The following is a 24,619-nucleotide window of genomic DNA, read 5'->3' on the forward strand; positions in this document are numbered from 1 at the left end:
GCTAAGCGGAAGTCGGGCCTCTTTTTCGTGACGTCTCCTAGGCGGTCGGCTGTGTCAAGATGAAGGTAGGAGTCCCTGGCTGGGGTTGAGTGAGGCAATTCGAGCCCGAGAACGCGGCACTGCCTCAACCCCATGCTTTCACAGATCCCGCACTAAACGGAGAAGGGTCTGAGGCAGGAGGGAGCTCGCTCTTGGGGCCTTGGCCCCCTCTGGGAGGGCGGATGGCGAGCGATTTTAGCGCTGCCCCCGCGGACGTGGCGCAATGGCGGCGCCCAGTTGCCCGCAGGGGCACATGCGGGCCTGAAGCCCCGCTTGCAGCCAGCTGTCCCGCAGCTCGTGACCCCCTCGCCACTCTGCTATCCGAGATCGTGAGGGTCGCTCGGGCGTCCTCGTAGCATTCTACAGAGCTCTTGGAAGACGTCCCGTGGATGTGGTACTCTGCAGGGCGTTAGGATCCGAGTCTCGGACTCTCGGCTGTGTATGGGAGCTGCCTCAAAACGTTATGCGACCAAACTGTTGACCTCGTGTAGGTTCCTAAGGTTTTCCTTTGCTTTTAAAATCGTAGCTGAATATCTCCTTTCCCGCCACTGGCTGTCAGAAACTCATTGAAGTCGATGACGAACGCAAGCTGCGCACCTTCTATGAGAAGCGCATGGCCACAGAAGTAGCTGCTGATGCCCTTGGTGAAGAATGGAAGGTAGAGTTTATCACTGGCATCACCACCCCAACTCTGAACAGCGAGCCCAAGAGCTGTTGGGTTTGGTTAGCTTTCATTACTGGAACCAGGTTTTGGGAAATGTGCCAAGGGGAGTTGCTTCTTTCTTCTTGCTTGTCGTAATTCAGAGTCTTAAAAAGCCCTTCATGTACCCTCTAGTAAAACCTGGGAGGTTAGTGTAAGTCCAAGTGGAGAGATTGCTAGTTGACCTTAGTTGGAAACGGTGACAAATTGTGAGTGGTTGAAGTCCGTCTCCGTTTTTCTCCCTAGTGGGGTGTCGAGAGGTTAAGATCCTGTACGTTGTAGATTGGAACTGAACTTAGTAAACGTAGTATTTTATGCTCACTGCAGGGTTATGTGGTCCGGATCAGCGGTGGGAATGACAAGCAAGGCTTTCCCATGAAGCAAGGCGTTTTGACCCATGGCAGAGTGCGCCTGCTGTTGAGTAAGGGCCATTCTTGTTATAGACCAAGGAGAACTGGAGAGAGGAAGCGCAAGTCTGTTCGAGGCTGCATTGTGGACGCCAATCTGAGTGTTCTCAACTTGGTTATTGTGAAGAAAGGTGAGGCTTTTGTTGACATTTATTTGTTGAAATTGGTTCTGGAATGCAATAGATCTGCCTCCAAGATAGTGGGGCGGTGACCAATGAACTTGTTTCCTAAGTGATATTATTCCTACAGATTTACTATCTTTATTCTGATTTTTCTTTCTAAGGAGAGAAGGATATTCCTGGACTGACAGATACCACTGTGCCTCGTCGGTTGGGACCTAAAAGAGCTAGTAGAATCCGAAAGCTTTTTAATCTCTCCAAAGAAGATGATGTCCGCCAGTATGTTGTCAGAAAGCCCTTAAACAAAGAAGGTAACAGGGATTTGGGGGCTTCGCTTGCCTAAAGTGTGGTTTAGCAGATAGTTATGTTTATGGCTTTGGGATTATGAGTGACAGAGCTTCTGAGATTATTAAAGTATTCTCATTTTAATACATTTAAAAACCTTTAAAGCACTTTGTGTATGTGTGGGGGAATCAAAGGACAACTTGCAGGAGACAGGATTTTGGAGAGACCAGGTTCTAAGTTGGTGCTTTGCATTACAGAAGAAACACTTTAATTTACTGATGAATAGCTCTCATATTTTTCATCTCTGGGACATAGATTGTGACAATCAGGAGAAACAGTTACCGATTATAAGAGAAAAGTAAGAACAAATACTTACTATTTGTTAGATAACATTAATAAAGATCCACAGCATCAGTTACACATTGTTAATGTTTCTGTAGGAAGCATAGCTTGTACATTAAATACAACTAACTCAGGACTATTGACTTAGACATGCATTAGAGTGTGGCACTAGAGAAAATGTGTAACTTAGTTGACAAGAGGCTTAAAAATGATCCACAGGACTTGGCTATCCAGCTTATTTTACAGGGGTCCATCAGCTGAGATGACAGCAGGTTTCTGTTCCCAGAGAGGCCTGTAATGTGGAGGAAGGAGTATAAATCCATAAGGAATTTTTTTGTTTGTTTTTTTCGAGACAGGGTTTCTCTGTGTAGCCCTGGATATCCTGGAACTCTGTAGACCAGGCTGGCCTCGAACTCAAGAAATCCGCCTGCCTCTGCCTCCCAAGTGCTGAGATTAAAGGCATGCGCCACCACCGCCCAACTACCATAAATTTCTAATAGGCAGAGTCTGTCTGAAAATAGGATTCAAGCACAAATGAGAAGTTGAAAATATGGCGAGATTATAAGAATGCAGACTAGGGCGAGAGTACTTACAAAAATGTTTTGAGGACAGCACTGACCTTGAGTGGATGGAGGGGATTGAATTGGGCCTAGGGTATGCCAGGCTTCTATCCATCCAGCATAAATATTGAGAAGTGATTACTCATCTGGATTTTTAGGTAAGAAGCCCAGGACCAAAGCACCCAAGATCCAGCGTCTTGTTACTCCACGTGTCCTGCAACACAAACGCCGGCGTATTGCTCTGAAGAAACAACGCACTAAGAAAAACAAGGAGGAGGCTGCAGAGTACGCTAAACTTTTGGCCAAGAGAATGAAGGTAAGACAGTGGTGGTAAAAAAAAAAAAAAAGCAAGAATGCCATTGGATTTGCATCTTTTACCAAGGTAAATCCTTAACTGTGTTTTTTTGGTTTTGTTTAGGAAGCCAAAGAAAAGCGCCAAGAACAGATTGCCAAGAGACGTAGGCTGTCCTCACTGAGAGCTTCTACTTCTAAGTCTGAGTCCAGTCAAAAATAAGTCTTTTAAGAGTAACAAATAAATCATCAGACCTTTACTCTTTCATTGGCTTTTATTAATAGTATAACTAGATAAGTGAAAGAAATGAGTCATAGGAAAAGGAATACATATATAGGACAGAATAGGGGAAAGTGATTCTTTTCAAATTACATGTATCTAGCCTCTACCCCAAGGTACATTTGGAGACCATTAAAAAGTAGGATGGCAGCCATGCAGTGGTGGCACACGCCTTTAATCCCAGCACTTGGGAGGCAGGCGGATTTCTGAGTTCAAGGCCAGCCTGGTCTACAGAATGAGTTCCAGGATAGCCAGGGCTACACAGAGAAACCCTGTCTTGAAAAATCAAAAAAAAAAAAAATCTGTTCCAGAAGGTATCCCCCATGCACTCCCACCCTCCCTGCCCTGTAATGTACCATCATTTCTACAGTGGCAGTGGCCTATTTGGTTGCATTCTTGGTGAATAGTAGTGGTAGGGACTAAATCTAGGCCTCAATCATGGTCTTCCTGGTCACTGCCAAAGATTATTGTATACACCTACTTAGGCGCAGGAAGTTTGGGTTGTGTATCACAAGTTAGAACCTGTGTAGCAAAGGTTATTTTCTCCATCTTGTTTTTGTTACCCATGACTATATTGTTGATCATAGGTGTTCTGCAAACAGTAAAATGGGAGATACCCTTCCAAGGACCTGTTCATGATTTTGTTTGGGGTGGGGGATTCAAGATAGGTTTTCTTTGTCTTTCACTATCTGTGGAATTCACTGTAGACCACACGCACTGCTACTGTCTCTGCCTCCCAAGTACTGGGATTAAAGGTGTGTTCTATCTAAAATTGCCTGACAGGTTTAGGAATTCTATTTTTTTTTTTTTTTTTTTTTTTTTTTTTTGGTTTTTCGAGACAGGGTTTCTCTGTGTAGTCCTGGCTGTCCCGGGGACTCACTCTGTAGACCAGGCTGGCCTTGAGCTCAAATCAGCCTGCCTCTGCCTCCCAAGTGCTGGGATTAAAGGCGTGTGCCACCACCACCCAGCTTTGGAATTCTAATAATTTAAGAATTTTTTTCTGGCAGAAGAGTTAATACTTGGGTGTTAGGGTGCTATTCACAGGTATTACCAAAAGAAAAAGGACACAGAACAAAGCCACCTCTTGTTTTAGTGCATAGGTTTTACAATACAAATCACCTGTACTCAAAACCTTTGTTGGTAAAATATTCCAGGTACGTTGGATCACTGCCATTGGTAGCTCTCAGTTATTCTGCTCTACATCACATGCCATGATTTAACTGATCCACTGAAACCAGTATTAAGAAGTGCAGCATAACACTTGTCAATGTTCAAATACATTCTAATTCTGGCTGTGAATATCACAACTCCTAAACCTGTAAGTCTGTAGTATTTAGTGTGTGACTTTAAACTTGATCTGTTTGCCCAGCAGTTGCTGCTTCTACATGTTCTCAGGCTAACTGCCACCATTGCTTTTGCCCAGACTTCATCTTTATATGACATGTGACCGTGTGCATTTGTGTTTTTCTGTATCCGTGCTGACTGGGTGCCAACATGTCCAGCTTTCCCTTTTTGTGTAAAACAGGATCTTTCCAAGGTAGTGTCTGGCTGGCCTGGAACTCATGTAGTCTCATGTAAGCTGTTTCCCTAGAAAACAAGTTCAAAGAGTAAACCCAGAGCGTTGCTTATATATTGTGATTCAGTAGGCAGGCCCCAAATTCTACAGCCAACTCCCATATAAACCAATATTGTCTGCTGTTTTGGGGAGGCAATAGCAGTCCTGGTCTATACAATTGAGTTCCAGTGGTTTGCAATTTAAATTGAGAGAAAACGTAAAACATTTTTAACTTAAAAGCATTCTTTTAGGACATTCCCTAAAAGGCATACTGTGGCATGTGGTAAGTTTTCACGTGTGACCCAGAGATCATCTGGCTTACTGTAATTTTATAGGATACCCTGCTTCCTAATTGTAGGGATGCGGTAACAAAACATTAGATGACTTGATCACTTAGAAGTACAACCATAAGCTAGATAGGTGACACTAGCACCCAGGAAGCTGTGCCCCAGTTGGGTATATACTGTGGTAAGTCACGAGTCATGGTGTCAAGATGAGAATGTTTTGTTAAGCAAAATTTAATTTTGAAGATCCTTTTATAATAAGCAGAACCAATATTTAAAAATTTTTTAATGTACATTGGTGATTTAATTACATGTATGTCTGTGAGGGAATCAGATTCCCTGTAACAAGAGTTAAAGATAGTTGTGAGCTGCCATGTGGGTGCTGGGACTTGAACCCAAGTTCTCTGAAAGAGCAGCTAGTGCTCTTAACTGCTGAGCCGTCTCCAGCCTTAATTTTTAAAATTTCCCATATATGAAGATACTAGGACTTACTATTTTTCTTTAAAGTTTTATGATCAGTATGTATACTTGCATGCTAGAAGATTTCAGTATAGATGGCTGTAAGCCATGTGGCTACTGGGAATCGAACTCAGGATCTCTGGAAGAGCAGTCAGTACTCTTAATGGCTGAGCCATCTCTCCAGTGCCCCCCCCCCCTTTTCTCAGAGAAGAGATGTGCCCCACATGGGTATTAACTCCCCCTGGCACTTTATGTTGCTGTAGGACTAAGCACATTTTCTTCCACTGAGGCCACACAAAGCAGCTCATCTAGGGGAAAGGGATCCAAAGGCAGGTAATAAGTCCAGAGACAGCCCCTGCTCCAGCTCCAATTGTTATAGGAATCACATGAAGACCAAACTGCACATCTGCTATGTACGGGAAGCCTGGATCTGTCTCATGCATGTTTTTTGGTTGGTGGTTCAGTCTGTGAGCCCCCTTGTGTTGCCGGATATTTGATCACACTGAATCCTGAGATTGTGTTAGGGTGTGGCTCAGCCCTTTAGTACAGATTTAATCTCAATGAAGGTAAAATTAATTTGTAGGAAGCACCTGTTTTTTTTTTTTTTTTTTTTTAAAGAATTATCTATTTTATGTATGAGTACACTGTAGCTGTCTTCAGACACCAGAAGAGAGTATTGGATACCATTACAGATGGTTGTGAGCCACCAGTTGCTGGCAACTGAACTTATGACCTCTAGAATAGCAGTTATTGCTCTTAACTGATGAGCCATCTCTCCAGCCCAAGGGAGCACCCACATTTAAAAGTTATGTCTAATTGACAAAGTGATGAATCAGAGAAATGACAGAACAGGCTATGTTCAACTCTCACCAAAAGAAAGGGAAACTACTTTTAAGGGCAGTGCAGAGAAAGGCAGTTTTACTGGGATAGTTATAGAGATGGGTTGTAGAAAGAACAAGCTAGACACAGGTGAAAACAGAATGAGCCAGGGAATGAGACGAAGCCAGATTTGAACAGATGAGTTTGAGGCCCCACAGAACAATTCGTGAGAAACTGAAAGAAAGCCAAATTGAATCAGTTTGGCCAGGAGTTTGAGCCAGAACAGCTAGCAGAGTTGAATCAGCCAGCCAGAAATCAAAAGCAACTAGGAAAGCATGAGGTTATTCAGCAAGTCTCACAGGCTGAAAACATTCTAGGCCTAGATTAGATTGTATGGAGGCTAGAAAGTTTATAGCACTAGGCCTGAGTTGGCAGACATGCAATAAGCCTGAGAGATAACAATTACACCAGGAGAATAAAAGTTACTTTTACACCCATGAGACCCAAGGTTGATTAACTCTGTGGGTCTTATGGTGTTCTTGACCCCTCCAGCTCCTTCAACCCTTCCCCCAGCTTTCACAAAGCTTCCTGAGTTACACCTAGTTTGATTTGTGGGTCTCTTGCCTCTGTTTTACAACAACTGCTGGATGAAGCCCCTCAGAAGAGTTATTTAGGGTCCTGTCTGTAAGCAAAGCAGAGTATTAACAGTGCCAGAGGCTGGCTCTCTCCCATGGGATGTGTCTCAAGTTGACTGCATTGATTAGCCCTTCCCTCAATCTCCACTCATCTTGTACGTCTTGTGGGCAGGACAAATTTTGGTTTGAAGGTTTTTTGGGTAGGTTAATGCCCACCTCCCTCCACTGGAAGTCCCACCTAGTCCCACTCCTAAAGGAGGTGGCCACTTAAGTCTCCATATCCCCCAGCTGTTAGGAGTCTCAGGGTCACCTCCATAGGCTCCTGGGAGTCCCCCTCATTTCTGTTCTCTCTCCCAAGCCCACCCCCCACAACAGATCACCACTCCTGTTCCCCTTCCCTATCCCCTTTCTCCATCCACTTCTGATGTCTATTTTCCCTTCTGAGTGAGATTCAAGCATCCTCCCTTGGGGCCTCCTTGTTACTTGGCTTCTTTGGGTCTGTGGTTATTCTGTACTTTATGGCTAATATCTACTTTGAATATAGATACATATTTTCTAAGGTCTCCTATAGCCCAAGTTGGCCTCAAATTCTGGGATTTAGTTGTAAGCCACTAAATCCAGACTGTACTATAAATGTCATTAGTACCTATAAAGGTGCTAGAAAAGACATTAAAAATAAAAATTAAAAAATGAACAAAGCCAGGCAGTAGTGGTCTACATCTTTAAATCCAAGCACGGGTAAGCAGGTGGATCTCTAAACTTGAGGTCAGCCTAATCTACAAACAAGTTCCAGGACAGCCAGGGCTATACAGAAATCAACAAACAACACCATAAACTGGTTCCCATGAATCTAAATTGTAGCAAAAACTAAAGTTTCTAAAAAGATAACGAAAGGTGTAACTTCACATTTTAAGTATGTAATTATCTCTTAAGTTTGGTAAATAAAGTACTTCAACATAGCATGGCAAGTTACACAGACCAGAAAAAAACAAAACAAAAAAAAGATTCCCAAACAGAAATGTAATAGTCAATCCTAGAGATTGCAGCAGCTTTAGACATATGCTCAACTATGTTCATAGCAGCCTTGTTTATAATAGCCAGGAGCTGGAAAGAACCCAGATGTCCTTCAACTGAGGAATGGAATCAAAAAATGTGGTATATTTACACAATGGAGTATTACTCAGCTATTAAAAACAATGAATTCGAGAGGTTCCTAGGTAAATGGATGGAACTAGAAATTATCATCCTGAGTGAGGTAAGCCAATCACAAAAGAACACACATGGTATTCACTCACTGATTATTGGATATTAGCCCAGAACCTTGAAATGCCCAAGATGCAACTCACAGGCCACATGAAGCCCATAAAAAAGGAAGACCAAGTGGGGGTGATTCGGTCCTTCTTAGAAGGAGCAACAAATTACTCAAGGGAGCAAATATGGAGACAAAGTGAGGGGCAGAAACTGAAGGAGGGGCCGTTTCAAGACCACTCCACCTGAGTATCTATCCCATGTGCAGTCACCAAAGGTAGAGGCTGATGTGGAAGTCAGGAAGTGCATGCTGATAAGAGCCTGATATGGATGTCTCCTCAGAGGTCTTCAAGAGTCTGACATACTCAGAGGCAGATGCTCACAACTAGCCATTGAACTAACTGATCATGGGGTTCTCAATAGAGGAGTTAGAGTGAAGACTGAAGGAGAGCTGAAAGGATTTGCGGCACCATGAGGAGAGCAACAATACCAACCAACCACAGCTCCCAGGGTCTAAACCACCAACCTGGGAGCATTTAGGGAGGGGTCCAGCGCTTCAGTTGAATATGTAAGAGTGGAGGGCCCTGCTGGGCATAGGTGGAAGAAGAGAACCTTGACCGCATGAAGGGTGGACGCCCCAGGGGGTGGGAATTTTGAGGGTGGGGAGGTGGGAGTGGGGGGGGTAGAGGTTATATCCACAGAGAAGGAGGAGGAGGGGTGAGGGGATTGGGGGTTCCTGGGTGGGTGGGGGATGGGGTAAGGGGACAACATATGAAATGTAAATAAAACATCCAATAAAAAATAAATAAATTAAAAAAAAAAAAAGGAAATTCAACAGACACCAAATTTGAGACTTTTCTTTTTATTCAACTTAAATTTTATATATGTAAGATAATTTAAAAATTTGTTGGGTCAATAAATGTTAAAGTATAAGCTGTAAAAATATATATATATTTGAAACTGTAAAAGATCCAATTTGAATGTAAGAGAAAACCTTTACAAAATTTCTGATAAAACTTTTAACACTCAAATTCAGACTAGGATTCTGGAAAGTCAGTTAACAACTTTTAACGTTGAAATGTTGGTACATAATTTTAAAAAATGCCCACCATGTTGAAGTATACCATGTTGAGGTAAGTTTGTCAACCGGTTTAATAATCTGCACTGTTACTGTAAGTGCACACATAGTCACTGGTTTTCTACACCACACTGACAGCTAAGACAAATTTGTTGTTCTTAAATGGATGCTTTAAACAGAAAGCACAGTTTCTGTCAAGGTGGGTGGGGTATGTGAGGTCATGATTTTCTTAAACCTGGCAATGAGCTCAGTAAGGTTTAAAGTTTTTAGACTTAATTGATTCGACCTAAAAAAACAGTATTTACAAATACACACTTTTATTCACAAGCATATAAATCAAAATATTGTACAAGAATAAAACTTTTATGTGCAGTGCAAATTCTCCATCCCACAGGTTTTATCTATCTATGTATTTATTTACTTACTTATTTTGTGGTACCAGGAACTGAACCTGGAGCCTCATGTATGTTAGCTAAGTGCTCTACCACTGAGCAATATTCCCAGATCTCCTTTCAAGTTCTTGAGACAGGGCTCACTAAAAGTTGTTCAGGCTGGCCTTGAACTTGAGATCCTCCTGCCTATGCCTCCCATGAGACCAGGATTATAAAAAAGTAATTAATACCAACAAGTGGCCTACCTAAATAAAGATTTCGGGGTCAAAGACTATACATTAGTATCTTAAAAGCATGTTCTGGATAATTTTGTTAGGTCACAAAAATTAATTTCATTTTACCTATTGGATTCCAATGAAAACATTGCAGATTAACTTAGTATTGGAAGAAGATGGAAAGGAGCACCTGGATATCTAAGATATAACCTATGAAGCAAGATATTACATAATTTAAAAGGCAAAGATATAAGATTTTAAATCATAGGGAAGGCAGTTGTTAAGAAAGACTTAGATGTTTTTGGAACTGCTGACTACAAACAAGTATAGTAGTCACTGACTAGGCAACGAGGGCTCCCTCAGAAAACCGCTCAACATGCAACCTCAGTATTTTAATAAATAGACACCTACACACATACTTACTACATAGCCTCACACACACAATCATACACAGTTATTCTTATTATTGAACTATTTCATGTCTTTTGGTTAGGCAAATTTAATTTGCCATTCCATAGCTGGACAACTTCAATAAAAGCAAGTTATCTAGAAAGATGAAAACTTCATTATTTCTTTTACACATACTGTGAGACGCAAAAATAGTTGTGTTGATTTTCAGCAGAGGCAGGGAAATAGGTCAGGAGTCTTCACCATCAATAAACCTCAGGGAACTGAGTGCTGTTTTACAATCTGAGATGATTCAGTATGAATTACAGTTCATTTGTATTTCATCCCCAGAGTTACTTCATTTCAGCTTTCACCACGTTATGATTTGGGAAGAACATAGAAAGTTTCCAGACAGGATCTATTTCCCCAGTACTCTACCAAAGTTTGAACGAATCTTATTTAAATGAGAGGTGCTCCAAAACACTTCCTGCACCACTCCACACTGATACTGGGTGGTGCATCGATTTTCTGTAACTTGTCAAGAATCTCTGTAGACAGACTTCTATATGCGAGTCCATATTCATTGTCAAAAGCCTCTGAAAGACATTTTCAAAAATGCAATTGTGTTAATGAAACAAAAGCTATGTACTTTAAAAAAATATTCTGAGTCATGTGACACAGATTACATTGCTTATTTAGATAGAAATTTTTAGGGTAGAGTGGAGATCAGAGAACAATCAGGGGACTCAGTTCTCTAGTTCCTTGTGGGTGGGTACTGGGGATGGAACTTCGGTAAGCCATCTCACCTGCTGACAGTCTTACTCGTATAGAGCCCCGCCCACCACACTGCCCTCCAACTTGTGGTCCTCCAATCTTAGCCCCCAGGTGCTGAAAATACAGGCATGTGCACTAGGCCCAGCTAAAAGCAGTTAATCTGTTTTGGTTTTCTTTTTAAAGAAAGTTTTTATTTTAGCTTACAGTTCCAGTGGGACAGTCCACAATGGTGTAGAAGGCGTGGCATGACATGACAGCAGGTGTAGAACGCTGTCCAATCGCACTGCAATATTTATTTATTTATTTATTTATTTATTTATTTATTTATTTGAGACAGGGTTTCTCTGTGTAGCCCTGGCTGTCCTGGAACTCACTCTGTAGACCAGGCTGGCCTCGAACTCAGAAATCCACCTGCCTCTGCCTCCCAAGTGCTGGGATTAAAGGTGTGCGCCACCACTGCCCAGTGCACTGCAATCTTTTTAAAGTCAACTACTAATACCAGCCACATTTTCTTTACATTTTTTATGCTGATGAATGAACCCAGGTCCTTGTATGCTGGGACCTGTGATTTAACACTCCCACCAGCTCCATTTAAAAACAAAAAAACAAACAAAAAACCTTTAACTTCAAAAAAAAAACCTAAAATTTTTATTGATCTCCCATTAATTAACTTACCAATATCAATGTTTTCTCTCCCAAGAGACACTAATGATAAGAAAAGGATTTCTCTGTATAAACTCCTATTAAAAAGAAAAAGAAAGATTCTGAAGTAGTCAGCAAAACAACAACAAAGTGCATACAATACAGATGGAATGTTGATTTGGGGGTTTCTTCAAACAGAGGGTCACTCTAGTCCAGGATGGCCTGGAGCTTACTGTGTGGTTAAAACTGGCCTCAAACTCTTGGGCATCTTCCTGCCTTGTCTAAGTGCTGAGACCACAGATATGAACCAGTATACCTGGCAGTGCACAGTGAGTATGGTATGAGGCACATACCATTGATAACTTGATACTTAGCTAATAGCTCTGTAATTATTTCCTGCTTCCATGTAACACCTCAGGCATGTGAGGTATCTTTGAGGAAACTAGTTGAATGCTACACTAAACTTTATATTATAAAAAGTGTCCTGTGAGCCTCTAATTCAAATTTTAAAATGTTAGAAAAAAGTTAAGGGGTTAGGCAGTGTGGCTCCATCACAGAGCCCTGGCTGAAGATGCACAGCCCTTCTCTGGGTTTGAACACCAGCACTATTGCTCTACGACTGTGACACAGGGGCACAGTGTTTGTCCACCATGCACAAGGGCCAAAGTCTAATCCTTATCTACCAAGACAAACAAAAAATAAGGATGAGGTGGACTTGCAAAATGAATTTACTGTCCTGGTGGCACATGCCTATATTCTCAGCACTTGGGTGACAGAGAGAGTTCAAGTCCAGCCTGTATCAAAAAATAAAGAAATTAGGAAGCAATGTAAATTCTAATTATGTCTCATATGAAGCTTTCTCCTAGAAGCTTCAGAAACAGTAAAATGACATTCAAACCCTTTTTAGCATGCAAACTACAGATGCAAGTTACTCCTGAGATTTCAAAATCATCTCAACTTCAACAGTTAGATGTTAAGTACACCATCAGGTGTCAGTGTGAATTCTTGTTCTATCACTTCTGAGGCCATAATCACAGGGGCTATGAGTAAGAAGCTCCAAAAAGGACTCTGGGAATTGGGTGTGTGGTGGCACATACCATTGATCTCAGCACTTTGGAGGCAGATGCAGGTAGATCTCTGTGAGTTCAAGGACAACCTGGTCTACATACTGAGTTCCAGACCAGTCAAAGCTACACTGGGAGACCTTATCTCCAAAAAAAGAAAAAGGAATAGGACTCTGGGAAAATTTATAATGTTAAAGCTTGCACAGTAAAATTCACTGAGTCAAGATGGGAATATGTACAGATCCCAACAAAAGGAGCAGGAAGAGACTCACTTCTGAGTTCATTATTTTTATCTCTTTCCTAAAGCAATTCTACTTCTAATCTCATAATTTTTTTATTCAACAAGAAAAACACGGTATCGTCATCACAGGATGGCACATACATACTTGTGTATATCAAAATTTAGAAATTAACAGACTCCAGTGAAGAAAGGAAACATTTCCAAAATATATACCATATTCCTTCATTATCTATGACTTACCTTACTAAGATTTAACCTTTACTCTTTGGCTCACTGTACGTTGTGATAAGATATGAATGCATATATTTGAATAGAACTTATTCTTTTATGATCAGAGGTACTACAATATAACATACATGCTAATGTGGCCCAGGCAGGCAAAGCAAGCCCAAGAGAACCCCCTTCCCAGTGCCTGTTGAGATAATCTCTTGTGCACTGTTTATGATGGAAGCATCATCTATCTCAGTGTTTTGTAAACATCTCCAACACCTTCTGATTGATTTAATAAAGAGATGATGGCTTCAAGGCAGGAAAGGATAGGTGGTTTTTTTTTTGTTTTTTTTTGTTTTTTTGTTTTTTTTTTGGTTTTTCGAGACAGGGTTTCTCTGTGTAGCCCTGGCTGTCCTGGAACTCACTCTGTAAAGACCAGGCTGGGCTCAAACTCAGAAATCCTCCTGCCTCTGTCTCCCAAGTGCTGGGATTAAAGGCGTGCACCACCACCACCCCAAGGATAGGTGGTATTTTGGGGAGGAAATAGGAACTCTGGGAAAGAATAAGGTGAGAGATTCACTAGCCAAACTCAGAGGAAGAAGCAAGTCTTGGTACTCAAGAGGTAACCAGCTATGTGGTAGAACATAAATTAGTATAAACGGGTTCAAGGCAAGTATAAGAGCTAGTTGGGAACAAGTCCAAGCTAAGGCCACGATTTCATAATTAATAAAAGGTCTCTGTGTCATTACTGGGGCAGCTTGCAGGCCAGAAACAATCAGGCGATAGACAATATGTTGGCCCTGGTTGTGGAGGTTGCAGGTGAGTGGGACCCAAGTGTGTGAGCTAGGGAGAGCTGGCCCTGATACTTGTATGCCATGCGGTGGCGAGGATGAGAAGTCACCCCTTTCATTCTTTGCCACCTACAGCAGGCAGGAGAGCTGGCCCTGCCGGCCTGGGCATGGGCATACGTGAGCCAGCCCCAAGAGCATAAGAGCCAGCTCTGTAGCTCTGTCCCTTGTTGGCTGTTGCCTTGGGAGAGCTTGCCAGGACAGTGCAGGGGAGCTTGCCCCAGTGGTGTGGGTACTGGAGAGCTAGCCAGCTGATCATCTCAGCTACCACCCAGGTCCAAATCTAGGACTTTGAGTTGGCCCACCTATGAACTGCAGGAGCACATGAAGGGGCCAGTCCTGCAGATCCAAAGCTGTAGGACCTTTATGACACAGGGCAACAACAGGATATCTAAATGGAGTCCTGGTGAGAATTTAGCATTGATAGAGGCCTGGAACCAGACCAATTACTCACTGTAATGGTCATTTGCAAGTAAAGAAATGTGGACAAAAGGGCATACTGTGTGACACATACTGTAGGGATACACTGTCACACAGTACAGCTTCTACAATGAAATTCTTTTTTTTTTTCCCTTCTGGCAGGGAGGTTGCAAGTGTGGAGGGCAAGTAAGAAAGGACAGGGAGATGAATGGGATTGGGCTATGATGTAAATTTCACACACACACAAAAAAATCAATAAAACGTAAAAAAATAACATATATCATAAAATGTTAAATCAAGTGGAATCAAGTCAAAGATACTGAAATCATTACCTTTGTCTTTTCGTGTCTGGCCTCATTTGCTGGGAAAGCAGGTTGATGGGCTTAAGAACATCGTTCTGCTGAATACTCTGCCTGATAGTCTCAACTAAAGCGCTGGCTGCCTGCTGCTCCTCTGACAGTTTTTTCTCAGAATCTAAAGAACGATACATAGAGAGTAAGTTTCCTAAGCAGTAACAGGTTTCCAGGGCTGTGTCACGTCTCATTGTCTATGCAATATCACCTCCCACTTGCTAATAAAACCATGTGACAGTGTGCTTAATAAACATACTCTTTGTTCTTTTTAAATAGGATAACCTTTTCCCCTTTTTTCCAATTTACAGTTTCTTCCCAGAGGCTGGGGTGTGATACTAAATTCCAGAAACTATAGTGGGACGAAGGAGCAACTTTTACTTATCATAGAAGTGAATATACCAGAAGGAACCAGAACCCTGATGAAAAAAGAACTGCTTAGAAACTATCCAACTCATACTTAAAGTTTTATTAGAAAATAAAAATCATAGGTTGGGTGGTGGCTTTAATCCCAGTACTTGGGAGGCAGAGACAGGTGGATCTCTGTGTTGAGGCTAGCCTGATTTATAGAACCAGTTCCAGGAAAACTAGAGCAAGACAGAGAAATCCTGTCTCAACCCGCGACCCCCCCCAAAAGAAAAACTGTATGTGCTTAAAATATACAATATAATTTCAAAATATAACCATGAGAAAGAACTCTTTACCTGTTTATGCCACTGTACTTTTCATATTAAGTATTGGAGAGCTTAATCTTACTTACAACAGTGTGCTGGAGTGCAGCTGAAATCATATGTAGCATTAAACATGCATAAATGTATAAAGTGTGTGCTTAGGCTGGAAGAAAAGGATGCTTTGATACAAAGAATTTCGGGACTACACACTTTTACCCATTATCTTCCCATGAGATGGGAATATGATCCAATAGGTCCTCACCTAGCCTGCCCTCACGTCTAGTACTTGTTATAAAATAATGTATTTCTCAAATAACACAGCTGCCAACTAAACTACTAACAGCACAGCTCTCTATCATCATTGGCTCCTTCTTACTGGTTATCTCAGACGTGATCTTTATCCCAACAGTTATATCAGCGAACAGTACAAATATGCAAATAGGAACTAGCTATGTAGTCCAAATTGACTGGGAACTAGCAATGTCTAGACTGACCTTGAACTTGTGATTTATCTTCCTGCTGCGGCTTTCTGAATGCTTGAATTATGGGCACATACACCACCATACATAGCTAAGGAATTTCTGTGCTAGGGATTTAATACAAAGCTGTTGCTCCTCCTCCTCTTCCTCCTCCTCTTCCTTCTCTTCCTCTTCTTCCTTCCTTCCTCCCTTCCTTTCTTTCAATTTATTTATTTTATGTATATGAGTACACTGTAGCTGTCTTCAGACATACCAGAAGAGGGCATCAGATCCCATTACAGATGGTTGTGAACCACCATGCGGTTGCTGGGAATTGAACTCAGGACCTCTGGAAGAGCAGTCCATGTTCTTAACTACTGGTCATCTCTCCAGCCCCAACACAAGGCCATCTTGTTTTAGGAAAGTCTTCTACTATTCCCCTAAATCCTCAATTTAAAAATTTTATTATGCATGTGTGTATGTGTATATGTATATATGTGTACAGCTGTTCCTGTACCCAAAAAGAGGGTGTCTAATCCCCTAGAACTGAGTACAGGTGGTTATGAGCTGCAGTAACAACCCACTTGATGTGGGTGCTGAACTCCAGACCTCTGAATGAGCAGCAAGCACTCTTAACACATCACTCTAGTCCCTCCATTTTTTAAAATAACAGTTTTATTGAACTACAATCACTAAACTAAGCAATTCCTCCTTAAAAATTTCTTATTTGTATATGTGCGTTCATACATGCATGCATACATGTGACACAGGAAAAGATGGCAAAGACAGGTTATCCCACCACTACAAAGTCTGACTCAAAGGGATCTAGGAAGATACAAGTCAAAACCAGCCTGGGATATGGAGCAAAAAGCTGTCCCCAAATAAAGACAACAGAAACACCATACAACAAAACAAACAAAAGGTCTCCAAAGTACTATGAATCCTCCAAAAGACCTTAAGTTCTTAATGACCAAATTCAGATACACTAAGATGGTAAAGTGCTGGATAAAGAAAATCAAAAAGTTATCTCTGAAAAGGATCAATGTTTTCAAAGAGAACACAAATAAGCCGATGAGCCAGACAGTGGTAGTCAGATCTCTATGAATATGAGGCCAGCCAATCCAAAGAGCAAATTCCAGGACAGCCATGGCCATACAGAAAAAAAAGCCATGTCTCAAAAACAAAATAAAACAAACAAAAAAAAGCAGAAAATAATTTTAAGACATATATTTATAAAAAAGTCAGCAATATAGATGAAAAAGTTGTCAACATGGATGAGAAATTAAGATAAAAAACCAAAACAAAACTAGCAACAATAGAGAAGAACTTGGTCAGATGACAAACACAAAAGAAAACATCCTGTCAGCAGAGAAGGATCCAACAGAAGAAAGAATATCAAGAATATGGAATAGGGGACAGGCTGAAGAAATGTTATATTCAGATAACAATAAAGGATGAGTGGGTGGGTGGGTAGGTAGGTAGGTAAAGAAAGCCATCAAGATGGCCCAACAGAACAAAGTCCTTGCTGAATATTTCCTAAAATGTAGAGAAATAGAGATCCAAGCACTAGAGGCATTTAGAACTGAAACAGACGTCACTATCAAAATAATCCTCCAAGACATTATTTTACTTAAAATGCCAACTACAAGACTTAAAGCCAAAGGTAGCGTAAAGGTCACTAGATTGACCGACTGATTGACTGATTGTCTAATTTATGTGTGTACAAATGTATGTGTGAGGACGATGTATGTTTGGAAGTCAGAGGTCAACTTTTGTGAGTTTCCACCCTGTGCGTCTCTAGACTGAACTATGATGACCAGGCATGATGGCAAGAGCTTACCCGTTGAATTACCCTGCCAGTACAGTTTTGTCATCATTTGTTCATTCATTCATTTGTTCATTCACTCATTCATTTGTTTTTTTTGAGACAGAATTTCTCTGTGTAGCACTGAATATCCTGGAACTTGCTCTGTAGACTAGGCTGGCCTAGAACTTGCCTCTGCCTCCAGAGTACTGGAATTAAAAGCACTGTTTTGTCTTTTTTAAAGACAGCATCTCACCATGTAGTGAGCCCTGGCTGGCTTACAACTCACAGAGATCCACTTGCCTCTGCCTTTGGAATTCCTGGATTTAAGGAATGTCCTGACAAGACCAACCCTGTTTCTTCAATTCTCTTTGACTTACTCAAGTTCCTCCAAGAGACATACAGAGGTTCTCCTGGTTCCTGATGAAGGTTGATATTATCCCATAGCAGTTGTATGTATACCAGTTTGCTGTCCTGGGACAAAGATGATAGAGGAAGCTAAAAAAGAGATTAATAAAATTAGTTTTCCAAATAAAATGTTACCAGTAATAAGAAAACTTAAATTTTTTTTCTAAATTATAGACTCAAAATTATGAGCCAAAGTTTTAATTTTTATTAATGCCTGATGACAAACTGTCTTGTTATTTTCTGGCACATATGTTTTGTTTTTCTGACATTAAAAGACTGGATGGATAATTCGGTAAATAGAACAAAGGCACAATGATGTAATCAGCATTACAACCAAGTCGGTTAATTGTTATGAAGTATCTTTTTTTCTCATTACTTGTTAAAATAAACAAGTCAAACAGGGGCTTGTTGTCTCCCAAAGTTCAGTATTATAAACTAAAGGCATGCCGGCAGCTCCTTGTCTGCAGTGAGTGACCCCAGCAAGGGCTTTGGGAGGCAGGCAGCTGGAGTGATCTTAGTGTAATCACTAATTAGAAATGTACCTTACACAAATACTTCCCTAATTTTTAATTATATTATCTGAAAATGATGAATAAGATCTTTCCAATAAGATAGCTAGCTATTTTCCAATAAGACAGCTGTGAGAAAATGTGATAGCTAATGATAAAACCTTCCTTTTCTAGCCACCAGCACTGCTAGACAGAGCAATCTAAATCCAGACCATATTGACACACATGTGGAAACACTATGTACAACTCCATGGGCTCTAAGAGAGAAGGCCCTCTCTTGGCTACCTCTCAGTTTTCTCCTCACTGCTGGCTGGAATGTGACTGTGATAGCCTGAAGACAGAAGTCAGTCATCTTAGACCAGAAAACCTTAAACATAGCCCACACAGCTAAGAAAAACAAAACGAAAACAGAAGCCTCTCAGAGTTCAAGCGCTACCATCCCATCCCAAGTTTTAGCTCCTCCTCTGTAAAGCTCCTGTATCCGTGCTCAGTAGCTTGAGGTTCAGCTACTCAACTACAGCGGTGCAGTCACAGTGCAGAAGCACTCACCTGCACACCGTCATTACAATGCTCAGAGGTGAGAATGAGTCCTGGCAAGTTGCTAGGAAGGTCCAAACGTCTGAAATACCAAACCAGGTTCCAGAAAATGATTGGATGTTGATTGATGAACGAGGATGTATGAATGACCTGATCACCTTCATTTTCTAGCAAAGATTCAAGTTCCTTCCGAAGCACTAGAGGACTCAAATAGGGCACAGACACAGGAGGAGGATTGGGCCGCTTGCCTAGATGGTCCTTTAAAAATAGACAAAAAGTGGACATTATCTAACTCTGTATGTTTTCCAGTACTTTGCAGTGAGATTATACTTCTCTATCCTGTTAAAACTTTGTTATTTCAGGGCCATTATTATATGTAGTAAAACATGCTAATGAACCAAAGCAGTGAAAGCCACTGGATTATACTTAGGCTAAATCATGATAGGAGAAAATTGATAATCTATATTTCTTTTTTTTTTCTTTTTTTTTTGTTTTTTGTTTTTTCAAGACAGGGTTTCTCTGTGCAGCCCTGGCTGTCCTGGAACTCACTCTTTAGACCAGGCAGGCCTCGAACTCAGAAATCCGCCTGCCTCTGCCTCCCAAGTGCTGGGATTAAAGGTGTGCGCCACCACCTTCCGGCGATAATCTATATTTCAACAGACTCTTTTACAATGCTAATTCTTTTGTTTTCTTTGTGGCTGGCAGAGACAGAGCTGCTCCAAGTGTGAGGCCAAAGTGATCTACATATTGAATTCAAGGTCAGCTAGGATTATAAAGATGTCTCAAAAAGGCAAAAAAATTTAAAACTTTTAAATTTTAAATTCATGTTTTAAACAAAAGAAAACGTGAAAGTGTAAAATCCAACATGAAGGTTCACAACTTCAAAGTAGCAATTCCAGATACATAAAAGATGTATAGACTTTGAGTCTGGTTAATTTTGGTTTCTAATATTTTTTATTTCCAAGTTTTTTCTAAAAGTTAATTTTAGAATTAAATTTAAAATTAAAAAATTTAAATTTAGAATAAAATTAAAACAAAACAAACCCTGAAGCAAACGACATTTCTAGATTCAAATGCCAATTTGTAAGGTTGCAAACAACCAAATCAGGACTGTGGAAACCTCTTGAGCCCCAACCAAGCCAGGCGTGACTATACTTTACCTTGATGCCTAAGACCACGTCCTGCCCCAGACACACTTTTGACACAACTTTCATGATTAAAACTCTGAACAAAGACTGAATATCCTGATGATTCCCTAGTTTAGGGTATAATATTGTGATCATATCTGTTAAAGTCTTCATTTACAGATACCTGCTGAAGTATCTATATGTAGCATAGAAATTGCTTTCAAAATAATCTAGGTATAGAAAAGTTAATAAGGATTTTCATAAAATCATAACCAAAAAAATAGCCATAAACTAAAAATTACTAAAGGTAGCTATTGGGTCAGGAGACTTAATGAGTTGGGTATGGAAGTACATACTACTTGGAAGACAGAGGCAGGAGAATCTCTGAATTTGAGGCCAGCCTAGCCTATACTGTGAGACCTTGTACATTTTTGAAAATTTCAATACTAAAATTTAAGCCAGGTGTGGTGGCACATGCCAGTAATCCCAGCACTTGGGAGATAGAGACATGAGGATTCCCACAAGTTTGAAGCTAGTCTCATTTACACACCAAGTTCCAGGGCAGTCAGAGCTACAGCACAAGATCATGTCTCAAAAAGCCAACACACACACACACACTCACGTACATTTTCCATTTGAAAATCTTTCAGTTTCTTTATAGATTTTTTGGAACAGTCATGCACCATCATACCTGGCAAATTTCTATGCTCCTATGTGTTTGAATATGTGCAGCATGTGACACTGGGTGTCTCCCTCAATATTCTCTACCTTATTTTCTGAGACAAAGTCTCGCAATGAACCTGGAGCTCAACAATTCAGCCTGACTTGACTGACTAGCAAGTTCAGTAATCATCCTGTCTCCATCTATAGTGTTTGCATTATAGGGCATGGACCATTCTACATGGCTTTTTACACTGGTGCAGAAGATCTGAAGCTCTGAGTTTTCATGCTTGTGCAGCAGCATTTTAATGGCTGAGCCATCTCCCCAGCATGACAGGGTCTTGCTATGTAGTTCTGCTGGGCTTAAAATTCACTGTGTACCACAAAGATGAATTTAATCCTCCTGTCTCGGCCTCAAGTGCCACCAAAAACATTGTACCTATCACTTTTCACATGCTACCATGAAACTGTGAGGTGCTCCAAGCTATATTACAAAAGCACACAGTACGGTTACAACAACACATACCACATCTTCCTGCAGACTATTTGGAAGACTGACTGTTGAGATGCCATGAAATGGTCGTTGGGAGAAGTCGATATTTTGCAGAGGACCTCCAACACTATGACTTCGAGTCAAAGATACATTTCGTTTAGATAAACTGTTAGGCACAGATGAAATTTTCACACTCTGGACATCAGCACTGGTTTTCTTTATTTGATCACTGAAAAAAATGAAACAATGTTAGTCATAAAAAACAATCTAAATTCTAGAGAGGTACAGTGAGTTTAAATATTCTGAATCCCCTGAGAAGAACTGGCATCTGTTAAGAATTAAATATGGGACTGGAGAGATGGCTCGGCATTTTAAGAAGTCTTCCAGAGGTCCCAAGTTCAATTCCTAACAACTACATGGTGGCTCATAACCATCTGTAATGGAATCTAATGCCCTCTTCTGGTGTACTTACATACAGAAAATAAATAAAATTGTTAAAACAAAACTAAAACATGCACTTCTGATAACACAGAACAAATTTATATATAAAAATGAAAGACCTGAATGTGAAGATGGAGGTGTGTGTGGCTCAGTGGTGGAGCGCTCACCTCCTGAGGCCTGCTCAGTCTCTACCACCTCTCTCCCCATGGAAACATTAAATATTCCCCAGCATTCTCCTAACCCTGGTTAGATGCTTAACTGGTGATGGGTATGCCAGGGCATGAGATTAAAAAACCTGCCTATTCCATTGTTTTATTTAAATGTTACTTCATCTTTACTAAACACAATCTCAAGGAAGTACTTGTCCATGTCATCTGTAAATACAGATTTGCTGAAAGGCTTTTAATTTCTACCAGGCTATGATCTAACTAAAAACAGAGACAGGATATGATTTACACTGGTAGGGGGCAGGGATGGGACAGACTGGCCTTGAATTTATAATCTTCCTCATTCAGCCATGCACCACCAAGTCCAACCATGCTGTCTTTTGATGCAGAATGTTCAGAGGAATACTACATTTCTTACAGTGAACTCTGTGCATCCTTCAATACCTTGATTCGACTGTATAACTTGCTTCTTCTGTTATGGTCTCACTGTGTTTCGAGAAATCCATAAAACTGATCAAGTCAGGTTCTGCTGAACTGGACACAGGTTTATGTTCTGAGGGCTCATTTGCCGATGGAATGCTGCCACTTTGTAAACTGTCACCAGATGTACTTGGTTTCAAGAAAAAGCTAAGTAAGGAACAGAAAGGGGGGAAAAAAGGCTTAAAAAAATTTTCCAAGTCTAGGTTAACTCAGTGAGTAAACATGCTTGCCATGCAAGACTGAGGACCTGCGTTGGATCCCTGGAACCCGCAGTGGAAGGAGAGAACCAACTCTGGAGAAAGTCGGCCTGTGACCTGCACACACACTCCTGTTTCCACACATATACAAATACACACTCATATCCACTATATATATGCTTTATTTTATTTTTTATTTTAAGACAGAGTTTCTTTGTGTAGAGTTTCTGGTTATTCTTGAACTCACTCTGTAGACCAGGCTGGCCTCCAATTCAGAGATCTATCCTCTGCTTTAAAGACGTGAGCCACCAGCACCAGGCTTATAATATATATATATTTCGTTTTTTGTTTTTGGTTTTTGTTTTTGATTTTGATTTTTGTTTTTCGAGACAGGGTTTCTCTGTATAGCTCAGGCTGTCCTGGAACTCACTCTTTAGACCAGGCTGGCCTCGAACTCAGAAATTCGCCTGCCTCTGCCTCCCAAGTGCTGGGATTAAAGGCATGTGCCACCACTGCCTGGCATAATATATTTTTTAAAGCAGGGCTGTACTGTGTAGCCTTTGTTGGCCTCCAATCTCGGATCTCTGACACCAAGTGCCTCTACTTCCCAAGTACTGGGATTAAAGACATGTGTGGCCAATTCTCTCAGTTTAAATCCCCATGCCCTCAAATAATCATATTTAGAGTCACTGTTTTATAGTAAACCAGCATTAGTGGGGATCCCCAGGGACATGTTCCCTCCTCAGAGGCACACTTCTGCTCTCTTCCCACTTTCCACCCTAAGATCTGCAAGTAAGAGGGCAGTGGTGCTGACTGCTGACACTATGAAAGAAAACGATGAACAAGAAAAACAAAACATTCCATGATTTAAAAAAGAAAAAAAAAGGTATGGGGGCTGAAGTGATGGCTCAGCAGTGAGGAGCACTTGCTGCTCTGCAGAGGATCTGAGTTCACTTCCCAGAACCCGCCTGGTGCCTTACAAACTATCCATAAAACTCCAGGTCCAGGGGTAGTCCAACGCTCCCCGGGCACCAAGCAGACACACAGTGCATATACATATGTGCAGACAACAAAATACTCACACATATAAAATAAATATAAAAAGCCTTTTAAAACAAAATTTAGTAGAGACATGCTAGCACAAGCCTGTAATCTGAGAAACTAGAGGCTGAGGCAGGAAGACCTTGAGTTCAAATTCTACTTGTGCTGCCTAACAAGATCCTGTCTCAACGACTCCCAAACCAAATGTGGGACCAAGCAGGGAGGCAAGCAGGCTTGAAGGCTGGCTCCAGCAGTATGTTTTAGGTTGACCTTGCTGGGCGCTGTACTACACACCTATAATCTCAGTTGTTAATCTATGTTCATCTTTAATTGCTCATAATGACACGTTTATAGACCTCCATGTTGTGTTACTATTATTTTCATCTTCTCTTTCCTTCTTTCTTTGGGTAGGACTGAGTGACAATAGGGCCATACAAAAGATATTATTATCTGAGGTAATGATAACATTCTCCTCTTGATAAGGGTTTGAATTCCACTGATGTATACATTTATTCCTCAAATGATATTTTGTACGTTTGCCTATTTTACTGTGTGAAATGCTGAACTGTAGCTAATGACAACTCATCTTTAAATTAAGTACATTAACATATTTACCTTGTATTTATTTAATTCAAACATTTTAATTCCACTGATTATTAATGCATGTATGATGCATGTTTTATATGTGACCCATAAGGTATGGTAGCAGGTGCCTTTACCTTAACCCATTCTCAGCCCTTTTATTTGCATTAAGACAGAGACTCACTCTAGCCTAGACTCATCTCGAAGTTGCAGCAACCCTTTTGCCTCAGCCTTTAATTCAGCTACCATACCTGACTTTTACTTTTAAATGAATAAAGGTGTAAGAGATTAATAAACATATGGAGAGACAGATGACAATAAAAGTAGGTACATTAGAGTGTTCACTGGAGAGTATGAGGTGGACATCAGGAGATTTACTGTTAAAACAATCTTCACAGTG

At 40.8% G+C, this 24,619-nt stretch overlaps 2 protein-coding genes across 2 annotated transcripts in view; one reads left to right on the plus strand and one right to left on the minus strand.

The window, feature by feature from the left end:
- On the plus strand, window positions 1-3,003 carry Rps6 (ribosomal protein S6). The gene is made up of 6 exons (XM_028773323.1): window positions 1-65; window positions 566-697; window positions 1,067-1,277; window positions 1,430-1,576; window positions 2,611-2,768; window positions 2,871-3,003. The coding sequence occupies exons 1-6, from the start codon at window positions 60-62 to the stop codon at window positions 2,964-2,966; spliced, it is 750 nt and encodes a 249-aa protein (XP_028629156.1). The 5' UTR covers window positions 1-59; the 3' UTR covers window positions 2,967-3,003.
- Window positions 3,004-8,869: 5,866 nt separating this feature from the next.
- Window positions 8,870-24,619, minus strand: part of Dennd4c (DENN domain containing 4C) — a 93,733-nt gene continuing 77,983 nt past the window's right edge. Inside the window, exons 27-33 of the mRNA XM_028773325.1 lie at window positions 22,364-22,546; window positions 21,345-21,540; window positions 19,044-19,289; window positions 17,958-18,075; window positions 14,627-14,768; window positions 11,545-11,609; window positions 8,870-10,691 (exon numbers count right to left, since the gene is read on the minus strand). Of these exons, the coding sequence (XP_028629158.1) occupies window positions 10,555-10,691; window positions 11,545-11,609; window positions 14,627-14,768; window positions 17,958-18,075; window positions 19,044-19,289; window positions 21,345-21,540; window positions 22,364-22,546 (1,087 nt within the window). The 3' untranslated portion in view covers window positions 8,870-10,554. The remainder of the gene's footprint in view (window positions 10,692-11,544; window positions 11,610-14,626; window positions 14,769-17,957; window positions 18,076-19,043; window positions 19,290-21,344; window positions 21,541-22,363; window positions 22,547-24,619) is intronic.

This window comes from Grammomys surdaster, unplaced genomic scaffold (genome assembly GCF_004785775.1).
Source record: "Grammomys surdaster isolate TR1022 unplaced genomic scaffold, NIH_TR_1.0 225, whole genome shotgun sequence".
NCBI classification, from domain to species: Eukaryota; Metazoa; Chordata; class Mammalia; order Rodentia; family Muridae; genus Grammomys; species Grammomys surdaster.